We start from the raw sequence: 22516 nt of genomic DNA on the forward strand, positions 1-22516 counted from the left end.
CTCACTTCCCTGATCAACTCATCCCTGACCACTGGCTGTATCCCCTTTGACTTCAAAATGACTCGAGTCGCTCCCCTCCTCAAGAAACCAACACTCAACTCATCGGATGTCAAAAACTACAGATCAGTATCCCCTCTATCTTTTCTTTACAAAACACTTGAGCGTGCGGTCTCTGACCAACTCTCACTATCTCTCTCAGAACGATCTTGTTGACCCTAACCAGTCAGGCTTCAAGACAGGTCACTCAACTGAGACTGCTGATCTCTGTGTCACGAAGGCTCTCCGCACTGCCAAAGCTGACTCTCTCCTCTGTTCTCATCCTCCTAGATCTATCTGCTGCTTTCGATACCGTGAACCATCAGATCCTCCTCTCCACCGTCTCAGGTCTGGATGTCTCAGGCTCTGCACACTCTTGAATTGCATCCTACGTGGCAGGCCGCTCCTACAGGTGACGTGGAGAGGATCTGTGTCTGCACCACATACTCTCACGACTGGTGTCCAAAGGGCTCGGTTCTAGGCCCTTTCCTTTTCTCACTTTAAACTAAGTAACTCGGCTCTGTCATATCTTCAAATGGTCTCTCTATCATTGCTATGCGGATGACACTGAGCTACTACTCTCCTTCTCATGACACCCAGGTGGCGACACGCATCTCTGCAAGCCTGGCCGATATCTCAGCTTGGATGTTGGCCCACCACCTCAAGCTCAACCTCGACAAGATGGAGCTGCTCTTCCTCCCGGGGATGGCCTGCCCGCTCCAAGTCCTCTCCATCACGGTTGACTCCCTCCAAGAGTGCAAAGAACCTTGGCGGGACACTGGACAACACCCTTTCGTTCTCTGCAAACATCAAAGCAGTGACTCACTCCTGTAGATTCATGCTCTATAATGGCCATAGAGTACGACCAAACTTCACACAGGAAGTGGCGCAGGTCCTAATCCAGGCACTTGTCATCTCCCATCTGGACTACTGCAACTAGCTGTTGGTTGGCTCCCTGCTTGTGCCATCAAACCCCTGCAACTTATCCAGAACTCTGCAGCCCGCCTGGTGTTCAACTTCCTCCGCAGACTCCACTGGCTTCCAGTCGAAGCTCGCATCCACTACAAGACCATTCTACTCTTCTCTGTCTTGGCACCCCAAAGGTGGAATGAGCTTCCCCCTGAAGTTATGACAGCAGAGTCTCTGTCCATCTTTAGAAAACATCTAAAACCCTACCTCTTCGAAGAATATCTTAAATAATCCTACAGCACCGACCCTCTCACCCCGACACCCCCCCCCCAAAAAAACAGCCTTTTGTGAACAAATACTTACACTTGACTTTTTTCCCCCTTACTAGCTCTGACTTTGCTGATAGCTACATTATTGAGGAAAATACACTAACAGTAAGTCTCTCTGAACAAGAGTGTCCACTAAATAAATAAAATGTCAAATGTAAATCTCATGCATACAGTGGGGCAAAAAAGTATTTAGTCAGCCACCAATTGTGCAAGTTCTCCCACTTAAAAAGAGGAGAGAGGCCTGTCATTTTCATCATAGGTACACTTCAACTATGACAGACAAAATGAGAAGAAAAACAATCCAGAAAATCACATTGTAGGATTTTTTCTGAATTTATTTGCAAATTATGGTGGAAAATAAGTATTTGGTCAACAACAAAAGTTTCTCAATACTTTGTTATATACCCGTTGTTGGCAATGACAGAGGTCAAACGTTTTCTGTAAGTCTTCACAAGGTTTTCACACACTTTTGCTGGTATTTTGGCCCATTCCTCCATGCAGATCTCCTCTAGAGCAGTGATGTTTTGGGGCTGTTGCTGGGCAACACAGACTTTCAACTCCCTCCAAAGATTTTCTATGGGGTTGAGATCTGGAGACTGGCTAGGCCACTCCAGGACCTTGAAATGCTTCTTGCGAAGCCACTCCTTCGTTGCCCGGGCGGTGTGTTTGGGATCATTGTCATGCTGAAAGACCCAGCCACGTTTCATCTTCAATGCCCTTGCTGATGGAAGGAGGTTTTCACTCAAAATTTCACGATAGATGGCCCCATTCATTCTTTCCTTTACACAGATCAGTCGTCCTGGTCCCTTTGCAGAAAAACAGCCCCAAAGCATGATGTTTCCACCCCCATGCTTCACAGTAGGTATGGTGTTCTTTGGATGCAACTCAGCATTCTTTGTCCTCCAAACACGACAAGGTGAGTTTTTACCAAAAAGTTATATTTTGGTTTCATCTGACCATATGACATTCTCCCAATCTTCTTCTGGATCATCCAAATGCTCTCTAGCAAACTTCAGATGGGCCTGGACATGTACTGGCTTAAGCAGGGGGACACGTCTGGCACTGCAGGATTTAAGTCCCTGGTGGCGTAGTGTGTTACTGATGGTAGGCTTTGTTACTTTGGTCCCAGCTCTCTGCAGGTCATTCACTAGGTCCCCCTGTGTGGTTCTGGGATTTTTACTCACCGTTCTTGTGATCATTTTGACCCCACGGGGTGAGATCTTGCGTGGAGCCCCAGATCGAGGGAGATTATCAGTGGTCTTGTATGTCTTCCATTTCCTAATAATTGCTGCCACAGTTGATTTCTTCAAACCAAGCTGCTTACCTATTGCAGATTCAGTCTTCCCAGCCTGGTGCAGGTCTACAATTTTGTTTCTGGTGTCCTTTGACAGCTCTTTTGTCTTGGCCATAGTGGAGTTTGGAGTGTGACTGTTTGAGGTTGTGGACAGGTGTCTTTTATACTGATAACAAGTTCAAACAGGTGCCACTAATACAGGTAACAAGTGGAGGACAGAGGAGCCTCTTAAAGAAGAAGTTACAGGTCTGTGAGAGCCAGAAATCTTGCTTGTTTGTAGGTGACCAAATACTTATTTTCCACCATAATTTGCAAATTAAATTCATAAAAAATCCTACATTTACATTACATTTAAGTCATTTAGCAGACGCTCTTATCCAGAGCGACTTACAAATTACAATGTGATTTTCTGGATTTCTTTTCTCATTTTGTCTGTCATAGTTGAAGTGTACCTATGATGAAAATTACAGGCCTCTCTCATCTTTTTAAGTGGGAGAACTTGCACAATTGGTGGCTGACTAAATACTTTTTTGCCCCACTGTATATAAATCATTGATCTGGACTTATCAGCAACATTAAAGGGATACTTAAGGATTTTGGCTTTGAGACCTTTTATCTACTTCCCCAGAGTCAGATTAGCATAATGTCTGGATTAGCATAATGTCTGTAAGTCTATGGTATCTGCTAGCAGATACCCTTAGACTTTAAGTCATTGCGCTAACGTTATTTAGCAATTACGCTAGCACTAGTTAGCAATTAATGTTAAACTGCACACAGACACATAAAAATGGTACCCCCGAGTTCATCTGACTCTGGGGAAGTAGATAAACGGCCTCATTGCCAACATCCCAGAGTATCCCTTTAACAGTACCTAGTTCATTTAGTTGTTTCCTGTGTTCCAATTACTATAATGTCTACACTTCACAATCCCTGACAAAGAACACACATTCTGGAACTTTGTATCAATATGACAATGAGATATTCATAGCACTGCCAGTTGTTGAATAATAAGTCATGTGGTACAGGTTTGACAAGTCCTTTCAGCAAACACTGGAGCTGTGTTTCACAGAGGGGTTGACAACAATGTTGTCCTTGGGCCGTCATCTGCTTTTGAAGCCTTCCTCTTATCTCCGGACTGGAACTCGGTATGGATCTCCAGGAAGGTTTTGTTCTTGGTCTCAGGGACTACCAGGAATATGTATACAGCCACCAAGACAGATATCACCAAGAACACCAGGAAACAGTACTGCTGCAACTTAGTCTGTGGAGGTAAAAGAGCAGACCAAACCCATCTAGAACCAGCTCTCAAAACAGCCATCTCTCCTAATTTTATATCAATCGACAGTACGGATCAAACTACTCTAGTATTGTATAACCTACTGTTACACAATTTATTTTAATTTTTTATTTAACTAGGCAAGTCAGTTAAGAACAAATTCTTATTTACAATGACAGCCTACCCTGGCCATACCCGGATGACGCTGGGCCAATAGTGCGCCGCCCTATGGGACTCCTAATCATGGCCGGGTGTGATACAGCCTGGATTCGAACCAGGGACTGTAGTGACGCCTCTTGCACTGAGATGCAGTGCCTTAGACCGCTGCGACACCATACTCCTTCATTTAAAGGTTAAGTACCACGGATGTAAACACTTGGAACCTACCACAATAAATGGAAACACCATGCCAATGACGAAGAAGCTGAGCCAGTTCACGGACCCTCCGATCATGTACGCGGCAGGCCGACTGGTTTGTGTGAATAACTCTGTGGTCAAGATGTTTGTCACCCCACCTCCAAGGACAAAGCGAAGGTATAGTGTTAGTTTCAAATACATTTATAATCAGATAATAATATTGTTGCCAGATCACACAAAGTTTGGCAATAATGGCATAAATGAGCGATAAGTAAGTTCTGTCGGTTACCTGGCCCCAAGCCAAAGCTGAGTATGAAAGCAAAGACGCATCCCATGCTAAGATAAGGCATCCATACGCCTGCTCCCTGCGTTCAACGAAAGAAGACAACAATTCGATCATAGAAAACTAGTGTTCTCAAAGTGGCCAGCCAAAGGCCCAGTGCCGCCATTTTTATCTCAATATCAAATCATTTATGGGTAACAATTAAGTACCTTACTGTGATTGTTTTCAATTGCAATTGTCAAAAAGAAACAAAAATAGCTTCTTAGCATAGAGCAATTTCTAAAGCAAGAATTTTGCTAGGACTGTCTGAGAGTGTGGAGTGGAAAACTGAAAACTATCTGTTATTGGCAGAGAGGTTTTGAACTTTCTTTTTTATTGGTCTATTAACTAATTTACTGCCGGGTGATGTGACCAGGCCTAAACTCCATCCTACCAAATCAGCCTAACACTTACACCAAAAGGGCATTTATTATCCTCATTTTTCAAATGTCACCGTATTATTCCAACCTCATGGTGTGGAAATATATATAAAACACAGGAAAATCACATTTTTGACTGCACTGGGGCTTGTTACCCAGAAATGATTTGATATTGAGATACAAATGGCGACATTGGACCTTTTTAAGGGTTGGTTTAATCAACCATAACTTAAGTGCAACACGGGTCTCTTATTCTGATTAATAAGAGACTGAAATGGAATTGTTAGATCAAAGATACTTTACTTGGAAGGTGAGGGTCAGAGTGAAGCAAATGCACCAGAAAGCCATTAGGGTGTACCCTCCGATGATAAGCACTTTTCGTCCCAGAGTTTCGATCAGCATGCCCTGAAAGACACAGCATCTCATATGGCATACCAGCAGAAGAATAAGATCGTGGAGAAATATAAGATCGGAGTTAAAATAACCTACAGATGTAGGATATTAATTTGATTAACCTGTTGCAAGAGAATTTTCCTTTAATGCAGGATTTTTAAAACGTAGTGTATTTTAGGGTTAAAAGGCTTCTGAAGGTGGTAATTTCGACTTTACAATTTCAAACTTGATTTTCCCTTATGAAAAATGTATCAACTCCTACAAAAATGTCCATTAATTATAAATCCACATAATTCACATTTCCTGTTGCTGCAGGATTAAGATCCTACAGCTGTAGTCAACACATCTTAAATATGTTAATCCACTCGATGAATAGTAACGTAAATCATAGCAGAGCATTCAATGAGAACAATACTGTCATACCAGCATAACATGATGAAATTAGCGATCAGTCATTAACGAAGATTCTAAAAGACTCATAAATCCATGCAAAGAGGCATGGGATTGTATGACATTTCCGCTCTACGATGGACTCCATGCATGCTACTAAATACTTGGAAATATACAGTACCAGTCAAAAGTTGACACACCTACTCATTCCAGGATTCTTCTTTATTTTGACTATTTTCTACGTTGTAGAATAGTAGTGAAGACGTCAAAACTATGAAATAACACATATGGAATCATGTAATAACCAAAATCAAAGTGTTAAACAAATCTAAATATATGTTATATTTGAAACTCTTCAAAGTAGACACCCTTTGCCTTGATGACAGCTTTGCACACTTGACATTCTCTCAACCAGCTTCATGAGGTAGTGTAACGAGTGCGCTGAGAGTCTCGAAGCAATTACAGGGAGTGAATATTTAATAAATGGAACATAATACAAAACAAGAAACACGAAGAGCACACAGACATGAAACTGAAATAATAACACCTGGGGAAGGAACCAAAGGGAGTGACATATGTAGGGAAGGTAATCAAGGAGGTGATGGAGTCCAGGTGAGTCTGATGACGCGCTGGTGAGTGTAACGATGGTGACAGGTGTGCGCCATCATGAGCATGAGTGACAAGTAGTCACCTGGAATGCATTTAAATTAACAGGTGTGCCTTGTTTAAAAGTGAATTAAGTAATGCGTTTGAGCCAATCAGTTGACAAGGTAGGGGTGGTATACAGAAATTAGCCCTATTTGGTAACAGACCAAGTCCATATTGTAGCAAGAACAGCTCAAATAAGCAAAGGGAAACAACAGTCCATCATTACTTTAAGACATGAAGGTCAGTCAATCTGAAAAATGTCAAAACCTTTGAAAGTTTCTTCAAGTGCAGTCACAAAAACCATCAAGCACTATGATGAAACTGGCTCTCATGCGGACCACCACAGGAAAGGAAGACCCAGAGGATAAGTTCAGTAGAGTTACCAGCCTCTGAAATTGCAGCCCAAATAAATGCTTCACAGAGTTCAAGTAACAGACACATTTCAACATCAACTGTTCAGTGGAGACTGCGTGAATCAGGCCTTCATGGTTGACTTTCTGCAAAGAAACCACTACTAAAGGACACCGATAATAAGAAGAGACTTGCTCGGGCCAAGAAACACAAGCAATGGACATTAGACCGGTGGAAATTTGTCCTTTGGTCTGATGAGTCCAAATTTGAGATTTTTTGGTTCCAACTGCCGTGTCTTTCTGAGACGCAAAGTAGGTGAACGGATGATCTCTGCATGTGTGCTTCCACCATGAAGCATGGAGGAGGAGGTGTGATGGTGTGGGGGTGCTTTGCAGGTGACACTGTCTGTGATTTATTTAGAATTCAAGGCACACAAAATCAGCAAGGCTACCACAGCATTCTGCAGCGTTACACCATCCAATCTGGTTTGCGCTTAGTGGGACTATCATTTGTTTTTCAACAGGACAATGACCCAAACACACCTCCAGGCTGTGTAAGGGCTATTTGACCAAGAAGGAGAGTGATGGAGTGCTGCATCAGATGATCTGGCCTCCACAATAACCCAACCTCAACCCAATTGAGATGGTTTGGGATGAGATGGACCGCAGAGTGAATGAAAAGCAGCCAACAAGTGCTCAGCATGTGGGAACTCCTTCAAGACTGTTGGAAAAGCATTCCAGGTGAATACCTCATCAAGCTGGTTGAGAGAATGCAAAGAGTGTGCAAAGCTGTCATCAAGGCAAAAGGTGGCTACTTTGAAGAATCTAAAATCTCAAATATATTTTGATTTGTTTAACACTTTTTTGGTTACTACATGATTCCATATGTGTTATTTCATAGTTTTGATGTCTTCACTATTATAATACAATGTAGAAAATAGTAAAAAATAAAGAAAAACTATCTACTGTTGAATGGTACTGTATGTACTATGACCAATAGTTGACACTCACACAGGTAAGGGCAGTGAGGCATTCACAGGCTCCTGTGCCCACAGTTACGTAGGGTATGTTGACATCTGGAATTCCGGCCTCCTCAAACACATAATCTGTATAAAAATAAATCTGCAAGAGAGAGTGATAGAAAACAAATTAAACACCGGTCCTTCACACTATACCCTATAGTGTATAACAGGGATGGACAACTTTGATGGGGGTGAGCTGAAATCTGAACTCATCATGCAGTCAGAACGAGCCCTAGCCTTTTGGGCCCCTAAGTAAAATTTTGTTGGGGGGAGTTGATCCGCAAGCCTACAAAAGGGGGGCGGCAGCCAGTTGCCTATACCTGGTGTATACCATATCATACCACAGTTGAAGTCGGAAGTTTACAAACACCTTAGCCAAATACATTTAAACTCAGTTTTTCACAATTCCTGACATTTAATCCTAGTAAAAAGTCCCTGTTTTAGGTCAGTTAGGATCATCACTTTATATTAATGTGACATGTGAAATGTCAGAATAATAGTAGAGAGAATGTTTTTTTTTCAGCTTTTATGTCTTTCATCACATTCCCAGCGGGTCAGAAGTTTACATACAGTCAATTAGTATTTTGTAGCATTGCTTTTAAATTGTTTAACTTGGGTCAAATGTTTCGGGTAGCCTTCCACAATTTCCCACAATAAGTTGGGTGATTTTTGGCCCATTCCTCTTGACAGAGCTGGCATAACTGAGTCAGGTTTGTAGGCCTCCTTGCTCGCACATGCTTTTTCAGTTCTGCCCACAAATTTTCTATAGGATTGAGGTCAGGGCTTTGTGATGGCCACTCCAATACCTTGACTTTGTTGTCCTTAAGCCATTTTGCCACAGCTTTGGAAGTACGCTTGGGGTCATTGTCCATTTGGAAGACCCATTTGCGACCAAGCTTTAACTTCCTGACTGATGTCTTGAGATGTTTCTTCAATATGTCCACATCATTTTCCATTCCTCATGATGCCATCTATTTCGTGAAGTGCACCAGTCCCTCCTGCAGCAAAGCACCACCACAACATGATGCTGCCACCGCCATGCTTCACGGTTGGGATGGTATTCTTCGGCTTGCAAGCCTCCCCCTTTTTCCTCCAAACATAGCGATGATCATTATGGCCAAACTCTTCTATTTTTGTTTCATCAGACCAGAGGACATTTCACCAAAGATCATTATCTTTGTCCACATGTGCAGTTGCAAACCATAGCCTGTTTTTTTATGGCCGTTTTGGAGCAGTGGTTTCTTCCTTGCTGAGCAGCCTATCAGGTTATGTCGATATAGGACTAATTTTACTGTGGATATAGATACTTTTGTACCTGTTTCCTCCAGCATCTTCACAAGGTCATTTGCTGTTGTTCTAAGATTGATTTGCACTTTTCGCACCAAAGTACGTTCATCTCTAGGAGACAGAACGTGTCTCCTTCCTGAGCGGTATGATGGCTGCGTGGTCCAATGGTGTTTATACTTGCGTACTATTGTTTATACAGATGAACGTGGTACCTTCAGGCGTTTGGAAATTGAGGTCTACAATTTTTTATTGAGGTCTTGGCTGATTTCTTTTGATTTTCCCATGATTTCAAGCAAAGAGGCACTGAGATTGAAGGTAGGCTTTGAAATGCATACACATATACTCCTCCAATTGACTCAAATGATGTCAATTAGCCTATCAGAAGCTTCTAAAGCCATGACATACTTTTCTGGAATTTTCCAAGCAGTTTAAAATCACAGTCAACTTAGTGTATGTACACTTCTGACCCACTGGAATTGTGATAGAGTGAATGATGTGAAAAAATTAAGTGAAATAATCTACTTTGTGTGTCATAATCTACTTTGTGTCATGCACAAAGTAGATGTCCTAACCAACCTTTATTTAACCAGGTAGCCTAGTTGAGAACAAGTTCTCATTTACAACTGTGACCTGACCAAGATAAAGCAAATCAGTGTGACACAAACAACAGAGTTACACATGGAATAAACAAACATACAGTCAATAATAGAATAGAGAAAGTCTATATACAGTGTGTGCAAATGAGATGAGTGAGGCAATAAATAGGCCATAGTGGCAAAATTATTACAGTATGGCAAATGAAACACTGGGGTGATAGATGTGCAGAAGATGAGTGTGCAAGTAGCGGTACTGGGGCGCAAAGGAGCAAAATAAATGAAATATATAACAATATCAAATCAAATGTATTTTATAGACCTTCTTACATCAGCTGATATCTCAAAGTGCTGTACAGAAACCCAGCCTAAAACCCCAGCAGCAAGCAATGCAGGTATCGAAGCACTATGGTGATGAATAGGCTAGTTGGATTGGCTATGTACAGGTGCAGTGATCTGTGAGCTGCTCTGACAGCTGGTGCTTAAAGCTAGACAGCTAGACATGTCTCCAGCTTCAATGATTTTTGCAGTTCGTTCCAGTCATTGGCAGCAGAGAACTGGAAGGAAAGGCGGCCGAAGGATGAATTGGCTTTGGGGGTGACCAGGGAATTATACCTGCTGGAGCGCATGCTGCGGTTGGGTGCTGCTATGGTGACCAGTGAGCTGAGATAAGACAGGGCTTTACCTAGCAACGTCTTATAGATGACCTGGAGCCAGTGGGTTTGGCGACGGATATGAAGCAAGGGCCAGCAAACGAGAGCTTTCAGGTCGCAGTGGTGGGTAGTGTATGGGGCTTTGGTGACAATACGGATGGCACTGTGATAAACTGCATCCAATTTACTGAGTAGAGTGTTGGAGGCTATTTTGTAAATGACATCGCCGAAGTTGAGGATCGGTAGGATGGTCAGTTTTACGAGGGTATGTTTGGCAGCATGAGTGAAGGATGCTTTGTTGCGAAATAGGAAGCTGGTTCTAGATTTAATTTTGGATTGGAGATGCTTAATGTGAGTCTGAAAGTCAGAACCGTCCAGAGTAGTGATGCTGGATGGCTGGGTAGGTGTGGGCAGCGATCAGTTGAAGAGCATGCATTTAGTTTTGCTTGCATTTAAGAGCAGTTGGAGGCCACGGAAGGAGAGTTGTATGGCATTGAAGCTCGTCTGGAGGTTAGTTAACACAATGTCCAAAGAAGGGCCAGAAGTATAAAGAGTGGTGTCGTCTGCGTAGAGGTGGATCAGAGAATCACCAGCAGCGAGAGCGACATCATTGATGTATACAGAGAAAAGAGTTGGTCTGAGAATTGAACCCTGTGGCACCCCCATAGAGACTGCCAGAGGTCCGGACAACAGGCCCTCCGATTTGACACACTGAACTCTGTCAGAGGTAGTTGGTGAACCAGGCGAGGCAGTCATTTGAGAAACCAAGGCTGTTGAGTCTGCCGATAAGAATGTGGTAATTGACAGAGTCGAAAGCCTTGGCCAGGTCAATGAATACAGCTGCACAGTATTGTCTCTTGGTGGTTATGATATCGTTTAGGACCTTGAGCGTGGCTGAGGTGCACCCATGACCAGCTCGGAAACCAGATTGCATAGAGGAGAAGGTACAGTGGAATTCTAAATGGTCGGTGAACTGTCTGCTTTCGAAGACCTTAGAAAGGCAGAGTAGGATAGATATAGGTCTGTAGCAGGTTGGGTCTAGAGGTTCTCCCCCTTTGTAGAGGGGGATGACCGTGGCAGCTTTCCAATCTTTGGGGATCTCAGACAATATAAAAGAGAGGTTGAACAAGCTAGTAATAGGGATTGCAACAATTTCGGCTTATAATTTTAGGAAGAGAGGGTCCAGATTGTCTAGCCCTGCTGATTTGTAGGGGTCCAGATTTTGCAGCTCTATCAGAACATCAGCTATCTGGTTTTGGGTGAAGGAGAAATGGGAGAGGCTTGGGCAAGTTGCAGTGAGTGGTGCAGGGCTGTTGACCGGGGTAGGAGTAGCCAGGTGGAAAAATGCTTATTGAAATTCTCAGTGCAGTGGGCAGCTGGGAGGAGGTGCTCTTATTCTCCATGGACTTTAGTGTCCCATACATTTTTGGAGTAAGTGCCTCAGGATGCAAATTTCTGTTTGATAAAGCTAGCCTTTGCTTTCCTAACTGCCTGTGTATTGTCACGAACCGGCTCAAAGCCCGTAACAAAAGGGAGACAACGTGGAGATAAGGAGTAATAAAATATATATTTATTAAATAAGTAACTAAGTATAAATTACAATGGTGTCTGTAATCAGTAGTCAGTAGTGTAAGAGAGTGTTTTGCATGAATGTGATAATGCAGGGTGTTGAAAGGTTCCAAAGCAAACCAAAAAAAACACCAAGAAAAACAACCACATCTATAAAGGTGTCTGCATGGAGAGAGTCTCCTCCATGAATGTGGAAGAGGTATATTTATCCTGGGAGACACCTGGCCCAGGTGTTTCCCATGTAGCTGACGACCCTCCCAACTCCGCCCACCGGCATCCTAATAAGGAAACAAGAACAAAGACAGAATACGGCAGACAAGAGTGGGAGGGTCGTCACATTCCCCCCCCATAAAACCGGGGACCAACAAGGACCCCGGAACATACCGGCCTCCCGCGTCCCAAATTGACACAGGCCCCTGCGTCCCAAATTGACACAGGCCCCTGCGTCCCAAATTGACACAGGCCCCTGCGTCCCAAATTGACACAGGCCCCTGCGTCCCAAATTGACGAGGGGTTATGTGTTCACACCTCCACCAACCAACCTCCTCCTCCTCCCCAGACCTCAGCAACCTTTGTGCATAGGAAGCAATATTTTAAGAGGAAAGAAGAACACAAGACCAGGAGGGAACAGACAGGAAAGATAGAACATGACAACCCGAAACAATGGTCAGTCACGTAAACATTCAGGAACATGGCACAAAAGACAACCAGCTACAAGCTCCAACGAAAAGAACATCAGGGTCCTTCTTAATTTGTACAACTCACAACTTTACAACGACCAAGATACAGGGAGAAGCCCAACTGGAGAAAGAAGGCTCTGCTATCTTACTCTCCAGCATGTACTTGACCTCAGCATCCAGACAACGTAGTTTCTCTGAAGAAACTCTATAGAACCGCTGACGAATGGGGTCAGCACCTCCAATGTCAATATCATGTTCTATTAAGTTTGTACGTGTAGGTGTATCAGAAAACAAACCTGGAAATCTCTGAATCAGACCAACCATCTCTTTCCGCCCATCAACAGTTAGGTGAGTGAGAAGACTGTCTAAAATATCCAGTGTTTCTGAATTTTTCAATCTACCCTGCAATATACAATCGTCAGGAACAGGAACATCTTCCTCCTCATGCACAGATCTAGCACGACAAGAACCCAAGGAAACAACGGTATCAGCCAAAAGAACAGGTTTACCGTCCTCTGTAGAATCCCACTGTTCAGTCTCAGAGGAACGTGCATAATAGGGTTTTAACAGATTTACATGGCACAGCTGGTGTGCTTTCCTCCGTTCTGGAGTGGCAACTAGATAATTTTGCTCAGTGTACTGGTGCACCACTGTATATGGACCTTGAAACTTTGCTTGAAAAGGAGAACCAACAATTGGCAGCAGAGCAAGAACCTGGTCACCTGAACTAAAGTGACGAGGCTCAGTTCGGCGATCAAATATGCCCTTCATCCTCTCCTGTGAAGATGATAACTTCTCTTTAGCCATTTCACCAGCGGCGTACAGCCGTCGCCGGAAATCACACACATACGATAACAGGGACTGAGGCTCGGGAGACTTCCAGTCATCCTGGAGAACAGATAAAAGTCCACGCACCCTATGTCCAAACACAAGGTCATTTGGACTGAAACCTGTGCTCTCCTGTGAAACTTCCCTAGCGGCTAACAGTAACCAAGGCAACCCCTCCTCCCAATCCTTATCCATCTCAGTACAATAAGCTCTCAACAAAGACTTAAGTGTTTGATGGAAACGTTCCAGTGCTCCTTGACTTTGCGCGTGATAGGCGCTAGACAAATTGTGTTTAATATGGAGCTGTTGAAGAACCTGACCAAACAGATTAGAGGTAAAATTAGATCCTTGATCACTCTGAATGACCTTAGGGATTCCAAACAATGAGAGAAACTGAGTCAAAGCTTTTAACACCGATTTAGTCGTGATAGATCGGAGAGGATAGGCAGCAGGAAACCTAGTGGTCTGACACATCACAGTGAACAGGTAACTGCTACCCTTTTTAGAACGAGGCAGAGGACCCACACAGTCAATAATCAGATACTCAAAAGGTTGGCTGAGTACAGGAATAGGAAACAATGGTACTGGTTTAATAGCTTGATTAGGCTTACCAGTTAATTGACGTGTGACAAGTTTTGATAAAATCAGAAACGTCCCTCTTTAATCTAGGCCAAAAGAAATGTCTTAATATGCGATTGTAGGTTTTCCTCACCCCCATATGTCCAGCAACGTCGCTGTGAGAAGTTTCCAACACCAACTCACGAAGCTTAACTGGTACAACAACCTGACTAATTGCCTCCCCCAGAAAAACACTATCATGAGACACCCACTTTCTCATCAGGACATCCTCTTGGAGAAAATAGCCATGGGCGACATCTCCCAACTGTTCTATAGGCACAATTTGATCACGCAACTCTTCCAACGTGGGGTCATCCCGTTGCGCATTGATTAGATCTGAGCGGGTTACAGATAACGGGATAACAGGGAAAACAGTGACATACTTTGTATTATTATCATTAGTCGGCGCAGTGACCAGTTCGCCACGGCTCATAGAACGTGTCACTGCACACGCAGAGAACACCTCTGGGAAACTCTGTACACTCATCAGGAATCCCAACAAATGACGGCTTAGTGGAAACCACTAGAGATGGAAACACGACAGGCCATACACGCTCACCAGCCAAGTTATTCCCAAGGTTAACATCGATACCCTCAATAGGCAACGAAGGACGCACACCCACTACAACTTCACCAGCCCACAATCCAACATCAGTTTATGCAATGGAACTGACAGAGTGTTCAAACCTATTCCCCTAATTAGAACACTATTCCCCGAATCAGTCTCAGCAGAAAAGGGTAACACAGACTCCAACACAAATGATTCAGAGGCACCTGTGTCTCTCAGGATCTTCACTGGCACTAGGTCTTTACTTCCTAACATAGACACAAAACCTTCCGTAATGAAAGGTAAATAGTCTGGATCAATATGGACTTTCACATTCTCCTGGGCCTGAGGAAATGAGTCATGAATGAACTGATGTGGAACAGGTGCAGCTAACGCAGTAGGCTTAGATTTAGCGTAAGCACCCTTTGACCTGAGAAGTGGACATTCGTTTTTCCAATGACCTGAACCTTGACAGTAGTGACACTCCTGCCCAAAGTCAGCTTTACCATGGGAGTCAGGCTCAACCCTAGTTGAATAGAACTCTGCCCGAGAACCAAAGTATCTCGGTGAGCGAAGCCCAAATCTATCCGAACCCCCCACTCTTTCCGAATACGGGGCTCTACAAAGACACTTTTGTGAGTCAACACATACTCGTCCGCCAAAACCGCAGCTTCAGCAACATTCTTTACTTTCTGTTCATTAATATACGTGGCAATACGATCAGGAATTGTGTCCTTAAATTGCTCTAACATAATCAGATCACACAGCCCTTGGAACGTCACTACTGCAGAGGCGGAACACCAGCGATTAAACTGTAAAGATAACTGTCGCGCAAACTCAACATGAGTCTGGTTATCATCCCTTTTTAAAGTTCTAAATCGTTGGCGGTAAGCCTCAGGGACCAATTCATAAATCTGTAACACAGCCGTTTTAACTTTATCATAACTGGCACTGTCGTGTACACTAAGAGCTGAATATGCTTCATGCGCTTTACCAGTCAGCACACACTGCAACATTAAAGTGCGGTCAGAATCAGGCCAACTCCTAGCGTCAGCAACCCGCTCAAACAACGAAAAGAATGTCTCGGGGTCCCTTTCATTAAACCGAGGCAATAACCGTAAGTTCCCAACAATATCAAATGTCTCTGGGGCACGACCAAAAGCGGAACTACCCCTAGGTAAATCTGGGTCACCTTCCCAAAACAAACTCTCCCCTGAGATCTTTCCTTCCCTAACCAACTCTATACGTTCTTGTTGCAACTTGATTTTAGCACGCTCCATATCTTGTTTAAATGCCAATTCCTTTTCATATTTTACACGATCATGCGCTAGCTTCTCACGATCATGCTCTAGCTTCTCACGATCATGCTCCAGCTGTAACAAAAGCAGTTCTTTCTGCTGTTCAAAAAGAAGGCTACTAGGACTAACCGATGGAATGGCCATTGTAACGTTATGGGGAGACGACAAATCCTCAGCAGAGGCTGGCCCAGTGGTAACTTCAAGAATACCACTCCATCAGATTGGCCTTCAATATCAACCTAATATAATTCTTTAGACGTTTATCACTAATCTCAACCTCGTAGTGTTCCGCGACCTTTAACAGCTGTTCTTTAGTACCTAAATCTAACAATTCCTCTGATGGAGAGCGAATGAACTTATCTACATAAGACGCCATAATCACACACAAAAAAATCTCGCTCTTCCCTTCTGCTGAGCACACCAGACCACAACCCGAGAATTGACAATCACCCTGAGCACCACAGAAGAGAGATGAGATACGGAGCTTCCCCAAAACCTACAATAACTCAACCCTAGTCTTCGTGCAGATTTGCGGTGGGAATTTACGCACTGTAGCCCGCTGGCAAGGAAATAGAACTCCCCAGCATGCTGGCAAATTCCACCAAGCCACGGATGTGCCGAAGACAACTGCTCAGTCCACAGACACCACACAAAAATAACAAACATTAACCATGCCCAACATATTCCAAAAAATGAAACACGTCGCTAAACCTATCAGGGGAAAAAGGCTATAGCTCCGGGTAGCAAGTTCCACTACCCTACCCAAATCTCCCACCGAGGTACACAGCAGATTACTCACCTCAGACTGACGTCCCAACAGAAAGTAGAACAAGAGTTCAGGCTAGGCAGGGCCTGGAAACTAACCATTATACTCTCTCCAACACAGCACACAAACCAAACAACAAAGGCAACCAATACTGGGCCTATCAAACTCAAACAAAATATGCAAACCAAACACGTACCTTCACGGTCTCCCAAACCAATAGTTCAAATATCCCGGATGAGCCCCCACTTGTCACGAACCGGCTCAAAGCCCGTAACAAAAGGGAGACAATGTGGAGATAAGGAGTAATAAAATATATATTTATTAAATAAGTAACTAAGTATAAATTACAATGGTGTCTGTAATCAGTAGTCAGTAGTGTAAGTGAGTGTTTTGCATGAATGTGATAATGCAGGGTGTTGAAAGGTTCCAAAGCAAACAACCAAGAAAAACAACCACATCTATAAAGGTGTCTGCATGGAGAGAGTCTCCTCCATGAATGTGGAAGAGGTATATTTATCCTGGGAGACACCTGGCCCAGGTGTTTCCCATGTAGCTGACGACCCTCCCAACTCCGCCCACCAGCATCCTAATAAGGAAACAAGAACAAAGACAGAATACGGCAGACAAGAGTGGGAGGGTCGTCACAGTATATTGGTTCCTAACTTCCCTGAAAAGTTGCATATCTCGGGGGCTATTCGATGCTACTGCAGTACGCCACAGGATGTTTTTGTGCTGGTCGAGGGCAGTCAGGTCTGGAGTGAAACAAAGGCTATATCTGTTCCTGGTTCTACATTTTTTGAATGGGGCATGCTTATTTAAGATGGTGAGGAAAGCACTTTTAAATAAAAACCAGGCATCCTCTACTGACGGAATGAGGTCTATATCCTTCCAGGATACCCGGGCCAGGTTGATTAGAAAGGCCTGCTCGCTGAAGTGTTTTAGGGAGCGTTTGCTTGACCGCAGACCCATTACGGATGCAGGCAATGAGGCAGTGATCGCTGATGTCCTGGTTGAAGACAGCAGGGGTGTATTTGGAGGGCAGGTTGGTTAGGATGATATCTATGAGGGTGCCCGTGTTTACAGATTTGGGGTTGTACCTGGTGGGTTCATTGATAATTTGTGTGAGATTGAGAGCATCAAGTTTAGATTGTAGGATGGTCGGAGTGTTAAGCATGTCCTAGTCTAGGTTACCTAACAGCACGAGCTCTGAAGATAGATGGGGGGCAATCAATTCATATATGGTGTCCAGGGCACAGCTGGGGGCAGGTGGTCTATAGCAAGTGGCAATGGTAAGAGACTTGTTTCTGGAGAGGTGGACTTTTAAAAGTAGAATCTCAAATTGTTTGGGCACAGACCTGGATAGTAAGACAGAACTCTGCAGGTTATCCCTGCAGTAGATTGCAACTTCGCCCCCTTTGGCAGTTCTATCTTGTCAGAAAATTTTATAGATAGGGATGGAAAGTTCAGGGTTTTTGGTGGTCTTCCTAAACCAGGATTCAGACACGGCTAGGACATCCGGGTTCGCAGAGTGTGCTAGGGCAGTGAATAAAACAAACTTAGGGAGGAGGCTTCTAATGTTAACATGCATGAAACCAAGGCTTTTACGGTTACAGAAGTCAACAAATGAGAGCGCCTGGGGAATGGAAGTGGAGCTAGGCACCGCAGGGCCTGGATTAACCTACACATCACCCAAGGAACAGAGGAGGAGTAGGCTAAAAGAACTGGTTGTCTAGTACGTTCAGAACAGAGAATAAAAGGTCGCCCAGGGAGCCATACAAGCTAGATCCGCCACCGTGTATGCCCTATAACAATCTGGATGTCCTGCATGTATATTCATTTAACATGAGAGTTCTGTGAATGGAATATTGTACATTTAAACCAACCTCTTCTGATTTGAGTTCATACTGATAAACGTTGCACCCCCGAGGGGACATAGGGTCATGTGTGGAAATGTGGTCTGTTGCTAACATACAGCGTTGATGCCGTTGAGCTGCTGGGCAGCGTTGAGCAGGATGATGGTGAGGACTTGCCAGCGGAGGCTGCGGTCCATGAACAGCTGCCAGGGCTTCTTGGGTTTAATGCCAATGGCGCTGACCCTCTCCCTCTCCATGTCCTCCCGCTCGCGATCAAAGTTATCTGTGCCGTGGAGTTGCTTCATCGCTGTCCACAGGAAACACAAGACACAGCTCACATGGTCTCTTTCCACTCCACGCTTCATTTATTATCCCTCACACTCATAACAGGAATCCACTCGTTCACCCAGCCAGCGTAACAAAACCAAACCAGACAGACACAGTGGGATACACAGAGGTATTTATTTGATTAGCAAGGATTGTGTGACTAATGAGAGACATTGCCTATTCGCAGTGTAACTTGCTGTTACAGTATGCACTGCAGTCATGTGCTTGACCCAGTATGTCTCTCAAGGGGAAAGATTTGTATAATTTATGTTTCCCGACCCTTCTGATCTCAGATAAAGGAAGAATCATCACCCCCTCCAAACTTTCCATCATGTCAAATCAATGTTCAGGTACGGAGTGACACAGGTCGGCTCTGTTTTTTTAGATGAATGATCGTAGGTTACGTTACAATTTCGGTTTGCACACTTGGATCCTGCTTTTTCGCTAAAACAACTGTTTTCTGTCCCAATAGTTTTCAGCACGATGACTGTTGTCAGTCCTTATGTGGTAGATATTATGGTAGATATTTTGACATGTGATTGGAACATACCTTTTCTACATCCAACGTCATCCCCTCTGTCGATCAACAGGTAGCGAGGGCTCTCTGGGAACCAGGGCAGTATGAGGAGCTGCAGGAACGCTGGGATACAGGTGGTGGAGAGCAGGATGGGCCAGTGTTCTTCTTTACCGAGGAGCTCCCTGCAGGATCATAGACACTCATTATAGGAACCTACACAATACGTTATGCACAGTCTTCATTTCAAGGTACTCTGGAAGTTAGTAGGCAATAGTCCAGGATGATTTAAACTTACTTAAGCCCAATCACCTGTCCAGTAAGGATGCCCCCGGTGATGAAAATAGAAGTCCCCATTGCCATGGCACCACGAAGTGCCCTTGGGGCGATTTCCCCCAGATACAGTGGCTGAACGCATATGCCGATACCTGGCAATCAGCATATTATTAGAACAAAGTGTGGCACATTAACTTACAGACAAGACAAAACCTTCAATAAATATACATTTTTCAACACATCCAGCTAAGAAATAAAGACTGCAAACTGCTGATGTCAACACTTCCCTTGACTGACATATTTACCCGCATTTACTCCTGTGAAAAATCGTCCAACGATGAGCAGTTCAAATAATCCAGTGGGGTAGCTCAGGCCCATCAACAGAGCAGCCAGTAAGGCAAATGCGTTGTTCATCATTAGTGTCCCCTTTCTTTGACACAGAATAATTGCCGTTAATTAAACTTGTATTGAAAGTGCCTTGTTTGGCGGGATAAAAATGCATGCAGTCTAATGGCTATTGCCAAAACAGTAATAGCCTATGTGTAAACACAAATATCCAAATGAGGATTCAAGCCACTATTAACAAAACACTTCTTTATACCTCCCAAATCGAATGGCCAGTGTTCCACCTATAGTTGCTCCAATGAATCCTCCTATTGTGAAAATGGACACGATGTTGGACCACAGGAGAGTGAGGTATTGCTCTGAGATGTCCTCATCATAGCGCTCCAGCCAGGTTTGGTTGATGAAATTCTGCACAGACTGGAGAAAAAGCACCCCTAACTCAACATAGCCTTGAAAAGCAGATGCACTGCTCACAGCTGAAATGGAATTGTAATTTGCATGACTTAAGAACGTATTATACCTCTGAATGTGTTTGAGAAATGTACCAACACACAGCAGTTGCACAATACTGAAATGACATGGTAGAATTCATCTCTTTTTACTCAAAAGGGTTACATGTTACATGCTTGTGAGTGTTATTTTTTGCTGTTGTCATGATTCCCTTGTAAATGTGCCCTAAGATTTACATGGAGCCTCCAGGGCTGTGTGTGACTGCTTAGACGGACTGTTTTCTGAACACACAGACATGGTTCAATGAGGACAGACTACAAATGATTACCCAATGTCAGTATTACCTTCTCATGAATTCAATAACACCAAAACATGTTCTATTTAGCCATCTAAGTATATTAAACTTAAAGGAGCAATCTGCGGTTGAAACAATGACAAAATGTAATAACCCTCTACTGTTTCAGTAAAAAGCTGAGGGAGGGGTCTGGATAAATGTAACCAAGCTCAAATTCATAGACAGAGCTATTGATGCAATGCCTGACCATCCACGACATACAAATGATAGTTTAAACCATGTTTTAAGGCTATACAGTGTTTACATTGACTTTGTTTACAAACATTGGAATAAAATGATCTCACATTTTGGGTTGTGACGGGGTACAGCAGTTGAACTAGGGGGCATTTACAAGTTACATTCTTAAGGAATAAGTAGGTCCATATCCTTAATTAAGTCCCAAAGTGGATGTAGCAACTTCAGACCCCCCTTTTTAAGTAGACACATATTGACCATAATGTCTTACCTTGGTGGGGGCATTGATGATTGAAATATTATAACCATATTGAAAGGTTCCTCCAATGCAAGCTGCACAAACTGCCAGTAGAAGGGATTTGTTCGGACGCTGAAACGAATAACACACATAATTGGTGGTTTAGCATCAGATGATATGTTCAGATTCTGTGCTGTACTTTTCAACTTTCAGCATTGAACAGAAAAAGGACAACTCTCACGGGTGTAGCCCAATCACGGTCATATTTTGCTATTAGATAGCTGTTAGACGTTCAAATGAGGCACAAATACATATCAAATATATTTTAGCTTAGGTTAATAATTACAATAGCCAAGTGTAGACAATGAAATAGGCTATTGGTTTCTTTAAATAACTTTGTAATAATTGGAGTCCCTGTTTGCAGGTGAAGGACACCAAAAACAGTGGGCTTAGTTAGTTTAAAACAAGATATGTATTATAATCCATGTATTTATTATTTATCATTGATTAAATATAACTTATAATTCACACTAATGACAATAATAATAACAACAACACCAATAATAATAATAACAATACATGTGTTATTACTGTTGTTATTATTACTAATATAGCAATAACACTTCTTCTTCTTCATTATTATTATCATTATTATTATTATTATGCATACCTTAATTTTCTCTTTTGTTTCTTTGCTTCCTTCAAGCAAAAATTGATATTCCGTATCTCCTTTAGTCATTTTGAGTCCTGCTTTTTGTTTTTTATCTTACAGTATGTCCAACTTCAGACTGTACACAGGTTTTTCTGTCTAGCCAAAGGCTAAGTGAAAAAGTTGCTCTCTCCTAGGCTAATGTAGACCACTCATCCTCAAGTGGAGTGCCTTTCGAGGATGTGGTCGGGCTGCCCCATAAATATGGTGAGGATAATACAATTGATCAGTTGTTCCTTGGATGACCCAGTGTACCCTCGTCGGAGCATAACATTGCATTACAGACTTCTCTCTTTTTTACGAGTGGGAAACTCTGCACTCTTTAGACACAGTAACTATTAAATATGCCATGAAACACATTTCTCTATCACACATCGGTTACAGATAATACATTTTGTGCGGATATCTTCATCAAGCAGTAGGCTATTTTTACCTTTCTCATGAATAAAAGGCCTACCTCTTTCTTTAAATCTGCAGACACTTCATTGCTATCCATTTTGAATTTCGTTCATTGAGCCCAACAACTAAAAAGGCACTATTTATTCAAGTAAAGCAACTGCAGCCTACTTATGGATTAAACCTAGGCTATTTATGGTCTGGTCACACCCATACTAGTTGTAGGTGTGATGATTCCATTGTAGCCTAGGCTGTGTTATTATCACTTGTATGAAAGTGTTTGATGAACTCTTGACAGCATTCCTTTAGGCTACTCTGTGCTATCAGTAGGCCT

At 43.1% G+C, this 22516-nt stretch overlaps 1 protein-coding gene across 1 annotated transcript; it reads right to left on the minus strand.

The window, feature by feature from the left end:
• Window positions 1–1579: 1579 nt before the first annotated feature.
• LOC115140541 (solute carrier family 2, facilitated glucose transporter member 11-like) lies at window positions 1580–21972 on the minus strand. Its single transcript, XM_029678868.2, has 12 exons — window positions 21748–21972; window positions 21111–21209; window positions 20117–20277; window positions 19821–19945; window positions 19538–19667; window positions 19276–19424; window positions 18518–18705; window positions 7696–7806; window positions 5207–5308; window positions 4491–4566; window positions 4232–4359; window positions 1580–3829 (listed from the first exon to the last, which is right to left on the minus strand). Exons 1-12 carry the CDS (start codon window positions 21814–21816, stop codon window positions 3632–3634), a joined length of 1536 nt encoding a protein of 511 aa, XP_029534728.1. The 5' UTR covers window positions 21817–21972; the 3' UTR covers window positions 1580–3631.
• Window positions 21973–22516: the final 544 nt, after the last annotated feature.

Source organism: Oncorhynchus nerka, linkage group LG13 (genome assembly GCF_034236695.1).
Source record: "Oncorhynchus nerka isolate Pitt River linkage group LG13, Oner_Uvic_2.0, whole genome shotgun sequence".
NCBI lineage: Eukaryota > Metazoa > Chordata > Actinopteri > Salmoniformes > Salmonidae > Oncorhynchus > Oncorhynchus nerka.